General features: G+C 38.5%; 4 protein-coding genes across 5 annotated transcripts in view; 2 read left to right on the forward strand and 2 right to left on the reverse strand.

The window, feature by feature from the left end:
- LOC129726062 (solute carrier family 25 member 16-like) overlaps window positions 1–2,757 on the reverse strand; it is a 31,384-nt gene extending 28,627 nt beyond the window's left edge. The window contains exons 1-2 of one of the 2 annotated variants that reach the window (XM_055682648.1): window positions 2,673–2,757; window positions 1,654–2,608 (exon numbers count right to left, since the gene is read on the reverse strand). In XM_055682648.1, the coding sequence (XP_055538623.1) occupies window positions 1,654–1,801 (148 nt within the window). In that variant the 5' untranslated portion in view covers window positions 1,802–2,608; window positions 2,673–2,757. Of the gene's footprint in view, window positions 1–1,653 lie in introns of both variants that reach the window. The other variant, XM_055682649.1, reaches the window with a different exon arrangement.
- Window positions 2,758–11,008: 8,251 nt separating this feature from the next.
- LOC129724461 (EKC/KEOPS complex subunit LAGE3) lies at window positions 11,009–11,508 on the forward strand. Its single transcript, XM_055679392.1, has 2 exons — window positions 11,009–11,193; window positions 11,250–11,508. The coding sequence occupies exons 1-2, from the start codon at window positions 11,168–11,170 to the stop codon at window positions 11,506–11,508; spliced, it is 285 nt and encodes a 94-aa protein (XP_055535367.1). The 5' UTR covers window positions 11,009–11,167.
- Window positions 11,509–11,524: 16 nt separating this feature from the next.
- LOC129724460 (uncharacterized) lies at window positions 11,525–12,193 on the forward strand. Its single transcript, XM_055679391.1, has one exon. The coding sequence runs from the start codon at window positions 11,525–11,527 to the stop codon at window positions 12,116–12,118; it is 594 nt and encodes a 197-aa protein (XP_055535366.1). The 3' UTR covers window positions 12,119–12,193.
- Window positions 12,118–14,442, reverse strand: LOC129724459 (nucleolar GTP-binding protein 2). Its single transcript, XM_055679390.1, has 2 exons — window positions 13,676–14,442; window positions 12,118–13,616 (listed from the first exon to the last, which is right to left on the reverse strand). The coding sequence occupies exons 1-2, from the start codon at window positions 14,264–14,266 to the stop codon at window positions 12,189–12,191; spliced, it is 2,019 nt and encodes a 672-aa protein (XP_055535365.1). The 5' UTR covers window positions 14,267–14,442; the 3' UTR covers window positions 12,118–12,188.
- Between the last annotated feature and the right edge of the window lie 1,121 nt (window positions 14,443–15,563).

Genomic DNA, 15,563 nt, shown 5'->3' on the forward strand with positions numbered 1-15,563 from the left:
TTCCAGAGAAGTCGCACTGTCAGTTTCACTTATACGCAGATGATTTCCCATTGTATATTTCCGGAAATCATTTAATTTTTATTTAAGAGTTGATTTGACTCCTCAGGCCGTCTGGTTACAACACGCGAGATCTCTTATTGTCCCCAGATTTGATTCTGGTAATGTACTTTGCACAAATATTTCCAACGAAAATCACGAAAATTGGAATTGGCTTTCAATTCTGTCACTCGCTATCACATTTGTCGGTTTATTTACATCTCTAGCTACCAGAAGTCACTAGTCGGGTGTACAATAATAAAAAATAGATTTTAGGCTATGTACTTAGCCTTTCAAAATATCATTTGACGGACCTCCGTATTTCTCAAGAACATACTCTCTCAATTGCCCAGATCTAACAAATCTCTTACTAACGAGCTGTGCAACCGACATTGGTGAACAATTTTCAGCCATCGTAGTATCTGCCCATGGAATTGCCTATCAGGCCTGTGCAAACGTGCCGGAAGTTATTGTACCTACCTTATAAAAAGCTGACCCAAAACTAATGATATGTGGAAACCTGGGGCTGAACTGAAAACCTAGGGTGTTAGAAACAATCTTTACTATGGCGGTAACTTTGAAAAATGCTGCTTAGAGGGTGCCAATCGTTTTCGAAAAAAGGCAGGTTTTGGAAGTTTTTTTTTTTTAAGTAAACTCTAGCGCTTCATATCTCAAAAGATTTTATGTCACAAAATTTCTAACGAATTTTTCAAGGTTTGAACTACAAGCCAGTTTTTTTTTCAGAGCAGTTCAGGGTGGGTCCCAAGAATGAATTATAATTTTTTAGGTTTTGGAAAAAGTTCATTTTTTTACATTTCGATAATTAATCGTTTCAAGTGGGTACCATACATAGAACCTAGGGGCCCTGTTATAGAAGTTGAGTCAACTCGATTCGCAAATGTATTTTAAATGAGACGAGTTGCTACTTTTTAGAATTAGGTCTAAAGATCGGGTTGGAATTTATCTTCGAAAATGCAGGCCTCGTAAAGCAATTCAATTTTCATTTAATTTGTGTTGTGTGCCTCCTAGCTGCTCTCGGAGCACGATCTGCCGCTCATGGCAAGTCCATCCCATTTGCATTTTTATCAATTTTTTATCTTTTTATATCTACTTTCCATCCAACATATGATATTTACCACTGTTTATGGTCTTCAGGTTTAGAATTTGATGTACCAATTAACCAAGTGATGTTTGATAGGTAGTTTGATTGAAATTTACTACAATTAAGCATTTAACATGGGAGAAATCTCTGGTGAATATTCCGAGGTTACAAACCTCATCAGCACATTTACTGGAACTGGCTTACATTTGAATTAATCTCAACCAAAACATAACAACATCTTCTAACCTGACAGCTTTTTTTAGTCGCAGTCGCAGACAGTGGGTCAAACATATACAACTTGACCATTATCACTTCCATTTTTAGTAATACTAGAAAAACAGCCGCCAAACATTATCACCGGCGTACTGAGCAACAATTATTTAAATGACGTCGGAATGTTTCAAGCTTGTCAAGCAAATCCACAACAGAACTCAACCGAGTTGTTTGTTTTGGTGTGTATTTCCTCCTTTGTTTTATTATTTAAAAAAAACCTAATACGGAATCCCAAAACTTACCACCAGCCAGCAGATTCTTCGTAATGAAATCCAAGTTTTTCCTAGCAGCCTCGGCCTTGGCGGTGGCAGCAGCGGCCGTAGCAGCCGCACTGGTCGCCGTGGCCATTTCTGTTTTGGTAGTCGTGTCTCTATTTTTGAGAGATTCCATGCTTTCGATTTGCAACCTCGGATCGGTAGATGCAGTTATGTAGCTTCTTCAACGCGAACGCACCACACCAAAGCTCACCAAAACACAATCACGGATAAGTAGGCCACAGGCAACTTGATATTTTATCGCACACTTCGTCTTTCGGTTACTGAAGCCCGCCGAGGTTTCCCAACATTCACCGCACAGCGAAAATACTTTATTTGGCACGCACTTGTTTTCTTGCTCTCTCCCTCGATTGGATTCCTCCTATCCTCCTATTCCTCCTCCGAGTCGCAATCGGGATCGATTACCTACTTGCGAATCATTTTATTTTCTATCTCCACTGCTTGTATAGAGCGAACACTTTCTCTTATCACACAACAGGGCAAAGATTAACACGGATTTGCTGCTGGTCAAATCAATCGAGGTCACGTTGAATCCCATACGGTTCTTTCCCTTAACACTAGATCAGAACACTGATCAAGGCAAGATCGTTGCCCTTTCAAGATGCTACAACAGTGGATAGATAGGAAGATACAGTTTTCCGCGATAACGCCAACGTTAGCTGCAGCAATCTTCCAAAAAAAAAATTCACACGTAGCAATCGGACAATTTTGGAAGTGAAAGTTTCGCTTCGCACTAACTTTTGACACGCCACACGGCACCGTCCGTAGCTGACTGCGGAAAGCCAATGCCAATTGGACACCGACCGAGACAGAGAGCGCAGAAATACGCGTCCGATCGCGACAAAGATCTCACTGGTTGTGATCGGTGTTGGTTAGCGATCAGCAGCACACCAACGAGTTTTGCAAGCTCTGCAAGGAACACCTATACGAGTGAAAAAAAAACGTGTATTTTGTTCAACTCGCGGAATGGTCAGCGGCAATGTTACCTGCAGAATCACTATACAGCTGGACAACCACAAAAGTCAACTGTTTTGGACGTTTTCGTGGGGTGGGGAAACGGGGGAAACAAACACCGTGAATTTTGACAGTTCAATTTTTGTTTACCCCTGAAGCTGAAGACACGATTTGAATGTAAATTGTAAAAAGGGTCAAACTTTATGTTGTCCATGTTATACACTATATAGTTCATAGTTTCGAAATAAAAAATTAGACAAGTGAAAAAAGCGTGAATTTTTGCTAGCGAAATCGATCGAAAAAGTATGTATTTCGCCAGTCCTTGTTTTATAGTATTAATGGTGTTTTCATATCGAATGAAATAAAACTGACTCAATCTTTCTAATAAGTAATAATATGGAGGTGAAACATTATTGACACAATGTTATTCTAGTTGCCATCTATGAGGTTGCTGTATCTTTTTAGACCATATCACTTATTTTTATGTTTCCTAAAACGTCTTTGCTTGTTAAAAGTTTTAGTGTAAAAATAAGAATGGTTCTTTCTACTTAAATGTATTCATTGTTATTTTCCAAGATCCATAATACATGTGTTGAATTTATTTTCTCCGAAACACAAATGTTGGGTTAAAACCTAATATTATTAATATTGTGCCAATATTTTTATATACATTTTACGCCGAATTTCCAGCAGCAAGGCCCCTGAAATCTGCTCGAAATGCTACAATGACACTTCGCCCACATACCAACTCAAACGATTTAGAGCGATTTTTATTCTTCATTTAAAAATCGAAGGACAAAGATACAAAATTTGAAAAAATCACGTTTTGTTCAGGAAATTGCACTCCTTTGGCTGAACAGAATTACTTGGCATAGCCCCTACCCAAGCAATTCTAATGAAACAAAAATCACGAGGCGAAAACAGTCAGCGCACTGAAATTTCCCTTGTTAATTATTTAATTCATTTTAACCGCAGTGAGGTTAATGACATAAAATTTTTTTAAAAAGTACATGCTTTATATAACGTGCGTGTAAACTGGGAAGTTTATGAAGGTTGGCGGAGGTGAAAAGCATATCACCCAATTCCGTGTTTGCCAACGTTATGGCCATGGTTCAAAGCTCTGTAACATGGATCAAAAATGCCTCTTTTGTGGAGACTCTTCTCACAAAAAGGACACATGTCCTGTGAAAGAGAGTAAAAATTTTCGCTGTGCGAATTGTAACAGCAACCATTTGTCAAACTTTTACCAATGCCCAGTCCGTTTAGCAATTGTTAAGGCAAGGCAAGGAAAACAAATATCAATTTCCCAATCAAAACAAAATTCTTCAAGCGTCTTCTTCTACCCCTTTGCATACTCGTTTGCACAGGTTACAGGTAGTTCGAACATTCTACCGCCTAATGTTTTTTTTTTTTCTCATCTATAATACCGCCTAATGTTGGTAGTACGAAAATGACCGTTAATATGGGAGGTAAGCAGAACACGCTGAAAAATAAATGTACACCTATTACCCCAGCTAATATTGCTACGGAAAATTTTTTTTCTAATGTCAACTGCCTGGGGCCTATTACGGCAGGTAAACTTTCTTTTCTGCAACAGGCAATGTTCGATCTCATGAACGCCATGTTGCAGGCAAAATCAATGTTTGAAGCCATTCAAACAGGTACAAATTTTACAGTTAAAATTGTTTCTAATTTAAAATTTAGCAATGATTTTAAATAAACCGATCAAAATATTAAATTGGAATGCTCGCTCATTGAAGGCCAATGAGAATGAGCTTCTTAATTTTTTAACAGTAAATTATGTGCATATTGCAATTATTACTGAAACATTTTTGAAACCTAACTTAAAATTAAAATATGATCCCAATTACGTGGTTCATAGATATGATAGGATTCAGGGTTTCGGCACATCGGTTCAACTGATGAACCAAAAACGAGACAAAATCTCTTTATTTTAAGTATCGACATCTAGCGATGGAGAGAATGCATTATACACTCGAAATTTCATTACGCTTATATTCCATTCATTCAACAAAAGGACTGTATGAGCTCTCGCCGCTTTTTCGTCGATAGAATCCTTTGTTCTCCCCGGTACTGGTATAGCGAGGGTGCCTTTTCATGATAAACATACAGTACCACCCGCATACGTGCAACAGTTTTTATGTAAATATATTTTTAACGAATTTCATTGTTGCCCAAGTTGAAAACTGAATATCTTGACTAACATTTACATTGTACCTAATGTCGTAAGCAGTTCTGGTACAGCACGTCTGATATGCATTTCTAGCAATGTTAGGTATTAAAAATGGTACTAGAAAAAAATATTGTCGTTGGTAGAGAAATTCGGTTTTCAAGTCCAACGAAAATATTCAAGTAAATCTACTGACAGGTTGAAATAGTTTCAACAGTCGTGAGGTGTACGATCCAAGGAAATTTGTTAGGCAATGTTTGAATGGTTGAAAGATTTAATTTGTTCTATTGACGTTGATTGTGAAATGTCACTGAATTTCCACTATAAAGATCTCTTGAATGCGGTCTTGTCTTAACCTGATTTTGATAGATTCAACTATTCATGATCACCTTTTTGCCTGGTCATTAAAGCAAAAAAAAATAGTTTTTTGGTGCATGTTCAAACTATTGGAGCGAACTGTTAGAACGATGCACTGTGAAATCAATGTAGGATGGAACAGCAAAAAATGAATGCGAAAGCTTGGGCACCGATTTGCTGCAGAGTTTTGTTCGAAGTTGCATATCTGTTCTGTGGTTGCGGCGATGGAGTTGCAATTGTTATTCATCGCCGAATCAAACATCGTGCTCTTCCCCATCTTGAGACGAAAGTTATTGAAACTTTGGGAATTGAAGTTCAAACTGAACTTGGGATTTTATTTATTGCCGCAGCATATTTACCATTTCAATGCACACGCGAGCACAAAAATTATTTTAAAGGTGATTTACAAAAACTCACCAGAAATCGTTCGAAATTTTTTATAATCGGCGATTTTAACGCTAAACATCGTTCATGGAATAATTCTCAAAGTAATTCCAATGGCAAAATTTTATTCAATGATTTTTCTTCAGGATACTATTCTATTTTGTCTCCGAATAGTCCTACATGCTTTTCTTCTGTATGAAACCCATCAACAATTGATTTGGTGCTAACAGATCAAAGTCATGTATGTAGTGATTTGATCACACATGCTGATTTTGATTCTGACCATCTTCCAATAACTTTTTCTTTATCACATGAATCAGTTTTAAACCCTATGAGTTCTGTTTTTAATTATACAAGGCTAATTGGGAAAGATACAAAACTAATATTGAGAGAAATTTCAATAATAAGCTTGATTTGTAAAACGAAGTGAATATTGATTCCGCTTTGGAAGCATTAAAATGTGCAATTGTTGATGCCAGGATTTATTCTGTTCCAAAGGCTCAAGTGAAATTTGATTCACCAATAATTGACGAAAATCTTCAACTTCTAATTCGTTTGAAAAATGTCCGCAGACGTCAATATCAACGTTCTCGTGACCCTGTTTTTAAAACTATTTATAAAGATTTACAGAAAGAGATTAAACATAGATTTACTCTTCTGAGAAATCAAAATTTTGAGACTAAAGTTGAAAAATTGAAACCATATTCAAAACCTTTTTGGAAGCTGTCGAAGATTCTTAAGAAACCTTCAAAGCCTATTCCAGTTTTAAAAGATGGTGAACGTTTTCTTGTATCCAACGAACAAAAGGCTCAAAGACTTGCTCAGCAGTTTGAGAGTGTTCATAACTCAAATTTTAATTTTGTGAGTCCAATTGAAAATGAAGTCATACGTCAATTTGATTTAATCTCTTCCCATAATTTTTTACCTGCAGAAATAATTGAAACTAACTTGAATGAGATTAAATCAATTATTAAAAATTTCAAAAATATGAAAGCACCTGGTGACGATGTAATCTTTAATATATTAATCAAACATCTCCCTGAGAGCACAATGGAATTTTTAGTGAAAATTTTCAATTGCTGCTTCAAAATTGCATATTTTCCCAAATTATGGAAAAATGCAAAAATTACTCCAATTTTAAAACCGGATAAGAACCCAGCTGAAGTTTCAAGTTATCGACCGATCAGTTTGCTTTCTTCAATAAGTAAACTGTTTGAGAGAGTTATTCTTAACATAATGATCTCACACATCAACGAAAATTCAATTTTTGCAAATGAACAGTTTGGATTTCGCCATGGGCATTCCACAACTCATCAATTGCTCAGAGTTACTAATATGATACGAGCTAACAAATCTGAAGGTTATTCCACTGGAGCTGCTCTTTTAGACATAGAAAAAGCATTCGACAGTGTTTGGCATAAAGGTTTGATTGCGAAACTGCAAACTTTTAATTTTTCAATTTTCGTAATCAAAATTTTAAAAAATTATCTTACTGATCGAACTCTGCAGGTTGTCTATCAGAATTCAAAATCTGATAGATTTCCTGTCAGAGCAGGTGTACCTCAAGGTTCAGTCTTGGGTCTAGTCCTGTAAACATATTCACTTCAGATCTTCCTGATTTGCCTCCAGGATGCACAAAGTCATTGTTCTGCGATGACACAAGCATTTCCGTAAAAGGAAAAAGTCTTCGTGTCATATGCAGTCGATTGCAGAAAAGTTTAGATATTTTTTCTTCCTACTTGCAAAAATGGAAAATCTCCCCCAATGCTTCTAAAACTCAAATGATAATTTTTCCGCATGAGCCTAGGGCTTCTTTCCTCAAGCCAAACAAAAATCACGTTGTCAAGATGAATGGGGTTATTTTAAGTTGGCCTGACAAGGTTAAGTACTTGGGACTAATTTATGATAAAAAACTTATTTTCAAAGAGCACATTGAGAGTATACAAGCCAAGTGCATCAAATATACGAGATGTTTATATCCTCTCATTAACAGGAATTCTTAACTTTGTTTAAAGAACAAACTTTTGATTTACAAACAAATTTTTAGACCAGCAATGCTTTATACTGTACCGATCTGGTCAAGTTGCTGTTCAACAAGGAAGAAAACGCTCCAAAGGATTCAGAATAAAATTCTGAAAATGATTTTGAAGCGTCCTCCTTGGTTTGATACACTCGAATTACCTAGACTTACTGGTGTGGAACCATTAGAAACTATGTCAAATAAAATTATTAACAATTTTCGACAAAAATCGTTGCAATCCTCAATTGCTACGATAAGCTCTCTTTATAGCCAATAAGTTAGCAATTAAGTTAGTTGTAAGTTTACTTCCCCTTTTCTGACAAGTAGGTTTAAATCCCTACGAATGATAAGTCATAATTGCGAAAGCAAACAATCCTAACAATTAAAATTACAAATTTCTAACAGTGTTTAGAAGTCACCAATTGTGATTGGACACACATACTCATTATTTACTAATATTTATCATAAATACTTAAGCTACTAACAAATCCCCCCCTTAAAAAAACACTCCTTTGGCTGATATATCAGATGATCAGAAATCCGTAAATAGCTAAACAACCCAATTATCCAACACACAGTTGTTTAGGAACGGCGAAGAGGGTTTGAAGCAACACTTCGCTGTTGGTGTGCGCCAGAGTGGCACGAGCCGGAATTTGATTTTTCGAAAGTACTCTAAAAAGCGTTCATAGCGTCGAAGATCCCATCAACGGCCGCATTTCGATGGTCGAAGGGCAATTAAACAACGTTATAAATATAACCTTTAGTAATTTGATTTTTATTTATGAAAAAACCGAAATTTTCAATTTTTGCTGCAGAAGTTCTCAATGCTTGATTTGAGTAGTTTGGGCTTAATTTTTGATAGTTTTTACTAGAAGCTGGAAATTGGTTGTTGAGTACTTTTTCCCAATTTGTAGTTCATACCAGATTAGTTACTGTTGGATACTCAATACTATCGAATTGAGTAACAAGAACTTCATTTTGAAAATACTTTTTTTTTTGTAGATTCAGTAGAATCTACTTAGTTTTAGAGAAATTTACTTACTGACATGTTAAAACTACTTAGTTTGCGTTACCATTGATCTATGAAACAAACTAGTTAGGGCATCTTCAGCGGTGGTCCAAATCGTTGTTTTGTTCTATTTTTTTTGGAACAATCTCAAATTCACTGCTGCACCGGTGGTGTAAATTTTGTTTTATACCAGATCTAAATTAAAGAAATTTGAAACTGGTATACGGTTTGGTCTATTTTTTGTCACTTTTTGGAACAAGAAATAGATCGTTCTAAAACCCTTTGTACGCTACCAATAGGTGGGTAAAATGTCATATTTTAATTGAATACCTCATTTTTAGCTATTTCCATATAAGCCTTTTGCGAGTGTTGGGAAATAAACGAAACAAAGATTTTTTATGACGATTCACAATTCATTTTTGTGGCTTTTCTGAAGAAGAAAATGAACAGGTTTTTAACTGTTTTTAGTTTTTTAGCTTCGAGGAAACCGACCAGCAAAACGGGGAATTCCGGAAGACCATAACCGTAGGTTCAACTACTTGGTTTGCAACCATCAGCCACTAGGATAACAAATATGTTGGCTATTTTGTTAATCGCCTTAAGGCCAGTGACATACTGACGCGTTCTGCGTTGCGGAGACGGTTCGCCTTGCCGTGGGTTAATGTACAGCTCTACTCAGCGCTGTACATTAACCCACGGCAAGGCGAACCGTCTCCGCAACGCAGAACGCGCCAGTATGTAAACGGCCTTAAATATAGTGGGACTAGAGGAGACCGTAAGAGGCCAGTAAAATGATCCTTAGAGACACTGTACCCAAAAGGGACAATAATAACGGTTCCGTACGGTGATTTTCTCGGTGGTAAAGAACGAGTAACACAAGCGTCTATCTTATTCGAAGTATATTTCCGTTATGATCTCTTTGTTGTAAATGATGTACAAAAATTAGAAAAAATACACTGAGAGAAAGTGGACTGTAGTTAATCGCTTTTGCGTTCAGACAATGAACTGAAAACGTTCAAAATGCAGGCTTGTTTCAATATCTTCAAAACCGAACCCAAGTTTAAAGAACTACAAGATTCTGAAAGATTGATGAGACGAAAATAAAAATTGAACATCTACGCGATCAAATATTTTTCGCTATTCTCCGAAGCCCTGCTTGTAGCAAAAATTTTTCGATCATACCAATCCATCCTGAGAAATGTCACTGACGCTCGGGTCAAACCGTCAAATCCATAAAGTCTTGTGGATATAAAGTGTCTTGCCAAAGTAATCGTTTAATGTGCGTAAAAATTATCGAATTTCCGTTTGTTAAATATTGAGTGCTTTTTATTATAACAAGTCTCCTAAACTGATATCATGGGGTATTTAATTGTGGACAGTGTGACAGAAGACAACACCGGTGCGGAGAACGAAAAGTTGGTTTATATTAGCTGGTTCTATTCAGGTTTCGCTGGTGTAAATCTAGTATAAAGTTGTTTCAAAAATAGACCACCGCTGAAGATTCCCTTAACTGGTTCTATTCAGGTTTCGCTGGTGTAAATCTAGTATAAAGTTGTTTCAAAAATAGACCACCGCTGAAGATGCCCTTACGGGTTAAATTGACGAACCTACACACTTAGATTTTATTGCCGAGAATTTAACAGCTGATAAATTCAGCGAAATATTCTACAAGTTTTCCGCAAAATTTTCCAGTACTTCGGCAAATAAAATGTCAATGCTTACTGGTTTACGGTTGATCGAAATATTTGCCGAATTTTCATCAATTACTGACATTCGCAAAAAAATTCGCCGAGTTCGATCAGCTGTTGGGAAGCTTGCCGAGATAAATTAGGTGTGTGTAAAACTAAATATTTTTGTTGAAAAACTGAAACGTCCTAATATGCGTTAAAACTAGTCATTAATGTATCTGTTTTATCTCATACACTACCAATTTTTAAGGTATATTTTGGTATCCAATTATAGGTATGATCATACAACTCAAGAGTAGGCACAGCCTCTCTACACAGATTTTGAGTCTGTGCGCTTTAAGGGGATTTTGAGTAGCCCTCCCTAGCTGTTCTCGAGGTACGATGCTGGCCTAACAAGCCAGTCGTCGTAGGTTCGAGTCCTGACTCGGGAGAGACTGTTAGTGTCAGTAGGATGGTAGCGCTAGCCCCGCAGTTGTCCTGTACACTTAACGGGTGGCTGCGAAGTCTGTGTATAGTAAACAGAAGGTCGAGTTCTGAATCGGAATGTAGCACCAAGGCTTTGCTTTGCTTTGAGTAGTTTCTTGTATAGTATAGTTTATGTATAGGGTTTTCCGGGTAAGCGTGATAAGAGTGTTTTTCGCCTGATTCATCAGATACGACAGCTGCCATGTCAGTCCCTTGGCTGCCTGTGTTTCTGTCTTTCTTTTTCTTCTTTCTCATTGCTCGCTCGTGAGTGTGTCCAGCTACAGGGGCTGAATTTGTTTTTATTTTTGTAAAATAAAAATGAAAATCGTGATCAATCCGTTTGATTATCCGACAGATTTGTGAAACAGTTTATTTTGAAAATCTGTTGATTGGAGATTGTAACTATTTCTATTATGTCCACCAGCAGTGATATTGCAGTGTAAGTATTGTTCATATGAGGGTATATCAGTGCAATAACATTACTCCAACTTGCAGAACCCTTCGAGTTCCATTCCCAACAAAACGTGAAGCGGAAATTGCGTACGACGTGTTACGAGTTGATACTGAACCAAAACGAAGCTTCATTGGAAAATCCCTCACGCTGGACGGTAACCAGCTGGTGGTAGAATTTCGCGGCCAGCAGACTAAAAACATCCGGGTCGGCGTGAATTCCTTTTTCGAATCATTGCTTCTCTGTTGCGAGACACTGCAGCAATTTGGGCCACCGAAAACCGACTCGTACAGCCACTATTAATCGTTCGATTTAGATAATGCCGGAACATACGCCTGCCCCAACACCGTCGCGTGCCATATACGGGTTCTTTCTATACCTACTCTTTCAAACACTTTTCATCCTATATGTGCTGTGGGCCTATATTCCAACTGATTTGCTGGAGTATCTCGGATTAAGTTATTTGCCCGACAAGTATTTCGCATTATTTGTGCCCATTCTGGTGCTTGTGGCGATAACGCTCTTTGCTTTTCTCTTCTATCCGGCACTATCGTTGGCAATGATGCCGGACCGAGACGACCCATCGACCGTGACCGATCGATTTGCTATTGTGCGCTGCCGGTACCAATTCCCCGACCGAACCGTGTGTGGACAAAAGATTGACCGACCGTACGAGCACAGTTGGGCAATGAAAGCGTTCTGTTCGAAACATTCAATTCGAGTGACAACGGCTAGCGACTTACGAGGAAGTGTCAGGATTTCCAACTATTGTGACTGCCCAGACGAAGAGCAGTGTTTACTGCGCAAGGATCCCAGCCATTTGGCGAAACTACGTGCAAAGCCGATGGTACCAGCAGTGGCCGATTTAAATTTGGCAGAAGTTAGTCGAATTTTGCATCGGAAAAAAATTTGAGTATTGCTAGTTTTTGAATGCGTGTTATTTCAAATATAATAAAACTACGAAATAATAAAGAAATATTACGCTAGACAGCTGGTTTTTTGTTTCGGTTGCGATTTTTAACATTGTGAGTTTCGTAGAAGTTACTGCCTATCTTCTTCCGTTTAGCCGCTCGTTCCGCAGCTCTTCGCTGTTTGGCGGTCTTTTTAGGTTGTTTGTTTTCCGCCGTCTTTTCGTCTTCTACAACCGTAAAGTTTCCACTGGCGGTTTTAGCTTGTGCTTTCTCCGTTGCAGCGGGGCCAGCGGATTTGGTTTTCGCGCTCTTGTGAACCACTTTCCCGCTTTCTTCATCGTACTCGTCTTCAGAGTAGAAATCAGAAATACCAGACGATTCTTCGTCGCTTTCGTTTTCCTGGTTGTCGGAAGCTTTGCGCTTATTCGTTGCTTCAGCCTTCCGTTCTTGCTTTAATTTCTCTAGCAGCTCCAGATCGATTTTATCAATTTCACGAACGTCTTCACTTTCGAATTCCAGGTTGACCTTAATTTTGCGGAAGTCCTGAATTTGAAACAGTTCTTTGCCTTTCTTGATCGATTCTGGAATTGTTGGCGTAGCGGTGACCCCTGAGAAGGAACTCTTCTGATCGTCTTCCGTCGCTTCAGTTTCGGTTTGATCTGTGGCAGATTTGGGTATTTCAAAGCCTTCCGGTGGGACGTAAAATGGTAGCTTTCCTCGTTGCCAATCATTAAGAATCATTTTTGCTACAGTCTGAACATCCGGCTCGCCCTTCTTTAGCAGTTTTCCGGACTTTTTGGCATACTGTTCCAAGAAATCGATGTGTGAACTCCACTCAGAAATGCCGTAGGTTTTGATGACGTACTCTTTTCGAATTCGTGCCAGTACGTCTTCGATGTAGTCTTCCGGGTTGTTGACCAACTCCACTCGCACGACACCCTTCAGGACCTTTTCTGTGTCTGTCTCAGCTGTAGGATAAACAACTCCCGGGCAATCGATTAGGAAAATTCGCTTCATCAGAGTGATATACTGCCAAACTTTAGTTTCTCCCGCTATTGGAGCCACCTTACAAACCTTCTTGCTCCGCAAGGCATTAATAACTGACGATTTGCCCACGTTCGGATAGCCGATAAATCCAACACTGATCTGTTTCTTGTCCACATGTAGCTTTCCAATCTGACGGAGGAGATTAATAAGTGCTCCCTTACCGAAAGGATGTGTCAGCGAGGCGTGGAATGCGATTGTTGGGTATTCCTTGCTCAAAAGTGCAACCCAACGTTGTGTTACCCAAATCGGAACTAAATCCACCTTGTTCAGGATAAAAAACAAATGTTTATGGGGCTTTTCCTTCCTCAAAAATCCTTCAATGTACTTCGAACGAGTCCCCATTGGATCTCGGGCGTCCAGCACCTGGAGCAGAACATCCGCCGAATCAATCACCTTATGTAACTCATTCCAGATTCGTTTGCTCTGGCCGGCTGCGAAAATCCACTCGCGGACCTGTAATGAAATCACAAAATAGTAACCAATCTTCTTGGTTATCTGTTGAAAAAACTCACCTGATCTCGTACGCCCCCGTCATCCCGCTCCAAATCTCGATCCTTGCTGTCGTCATACCGTTCCGCTGATTCCTCTGCCGTTTTTGTTAAATCTTCCAGATCTCGAACCTTTAGGGCAGGCCGTTTTCTCTGTCGCTTCGGCCCGAAAGTCGTTTCGAAGCCTTCGGTGTCTAACAGATGCACCCGCTGATAGCGTGCAGTTTCATTCAGCAGCGTAATTGGAAGTTCGGTAGGTTTCATCACGACCTTGTAGGGATCACGCATAGTTTTGCCCATCTCCTCCTGAAACTTTTGCAGTGAGCTTTGCGAAATCACCCGGGAATTGGCAAACCACTTGGGTGATGGTTCCACTCGCGACACCGTTCCACTGGATACCCAACCTTGGAAGGGAGCCGGTGTCAGAATTTTACCTCTACGGTCGCGTTTAGCCTTGAAGTTTCGGTACATCTGCAGCCGCTTGATGGTGGCCTTGGTACGAGGTTTGGCCACCCCTTTCAGGCCCTCGGTCGGCCGCTCCGGATTCATCGAGTGTTTCGATTTGTTGGTCGACATTTTTCGGGGTGGACCCGAGCGGGAACTAACTTTCGGCATGGTGAGCGGTTTTGGTATTCACTTAAACAAAACAAAACGGGTTGGCACCAAATAAAACTGCTAGATTACCACAAATTTTCAGAAATTTCTGCTCTAGCAGAAAACCGGACGACGAGAAACGTGGTTTTGTTTTGAACCCGTCAGGCTGCGATGGTGTGCGTAACTGTCGTCGTCATGTGCTTGCCGTGTTTGCTTGATGCCCTGCGGCTGAGCTTTTTCAGTTTTTTCTTCATTCGTTTGTTTCGTACATTCGCTCTTTTTCGCCCTTAGTGCAACTCTGAATTTTATGGCGAAAATAACGGTAGATTCGAAAAATAAATTGAACGTGCTGTCGCGATTGCGAAGCGTAGTTTTGAAATAAATAACAATTATGCTCAATGTAGGTGTTCAATGCGAAACAATTTAATTCAAAAATAAAATCCTCGGTGCGATAGTTAAAAGCGAAGTGAAATGAAATAGAAACTCATGTTAGCTACTAAGTGTATTATGAAATTCATAAAGCAATACTTTTTAAAAAGAACACGCAGTATTGTTTGAAAATATTTGGTCTGGACGAGTGAGTAATAATTGAATCTGTATTTTTTTAAATATAAAATTAAATTTCATAGCTAAAATGCTAGTTGAAAATTGAACTGATAATTTGTATGTATTTTGATTAGGACTGCTTTGTTTTCGGTCATACACTATGGTTTCCGGTATTTGAGGTTGCATCATTTAAAGGTAATTGCTTCAAATTATTTATATAATGTTACTATATTGTATGAACATTGTGAAAGTTCTTTTTGTTTATTTTCAAAAGTTTTGGTTTCAAGTGTAATGGCTTCCACTAAAATTTATTCGTAGTATGTATAGAAGGAGACTTCCATGAATCTCGTCATATAAATGACTGAGAGTGGTATAAAAATTAAAATATTTGTTGTTCAATCTCGAAAATGCGAAATGTTCCCCCCATTCTAATGCATCAATCAATATCAATGATTTAAAGTTCGAACTGTTTTCTGCCACCTTATCAGATTTGATTTAGCCTCAGATCTTATCAAACTTAAAAAAGAATTCAAAAACGACGTGGTGAAGTCTGCACTTGTTTGCTATTTCAATTAACTAGGAATTCCACTGTCTCATGGGACAATACTGGTCTTATCTTAAAGAGTGCGTTCGAACTTCGACTGGGAAGAAATTGTTAGTGTTGGTTGTGCTGCAATTGTCCAGTACAATAACAGTTGACCATAATGAACTGATTAAAATTTAGACACTTTTGAGGCTGCGGTTTTTCAGCCGTACAAAACTAGGTTGTTTG

Source organism: Wyeomyia smithii, chromosome 2 (genome assembly GCF_029784165.1).
Source record: "Wyeomyia smithii strain HCP4-BCI-WySm-NY-G18 chromosome 2, ASM2978416v1, whole genome shotgun sequence".
Taxonomy (NCBI): Eukaryota; Metazoa; Arthropoda; class Insecta; order Diptera; family Culicidae; genus Wyeomyia; species Wyeomyia smithii.

Bases quoted from the DNA above. Each gene is read 5' to 3' on its own strand.
- LOC129724461 (XM_055679392.1), top strand. From the start codon at position 11,168: ATGTCCACCAGCAGTGATATTGCAGT. The intron at 11,194-11,249 runs GTAAGTATTGTT...TCCAACTTGCAG, and splicing joins ACCAGCAGTGATATTGCAGT to AACCCTTCGAGTTCCATTCC.
- LOC129724460 (XM_055679391.1), top strand. From the start codon at position 11,525: ATGCCGGAACATACGCCTGCCCCAACACCGTCGCGTGCCATATACGGG.
- LOC129724459 (XM_055679390.1), bottom strand. From the start codon at position 14,266: ATGCCGAAAGTTAGTTCCCGCTCGGGTCCACCCCGAAAAATGTCGACC. The intron at 13,617-13,675 runs GTGAGTTTTTTC...ATTTCATTACAG, and splicing joins ACGGGGGCGTACGAGATCAG to GTCCGCGAGTGGATTTTCGC.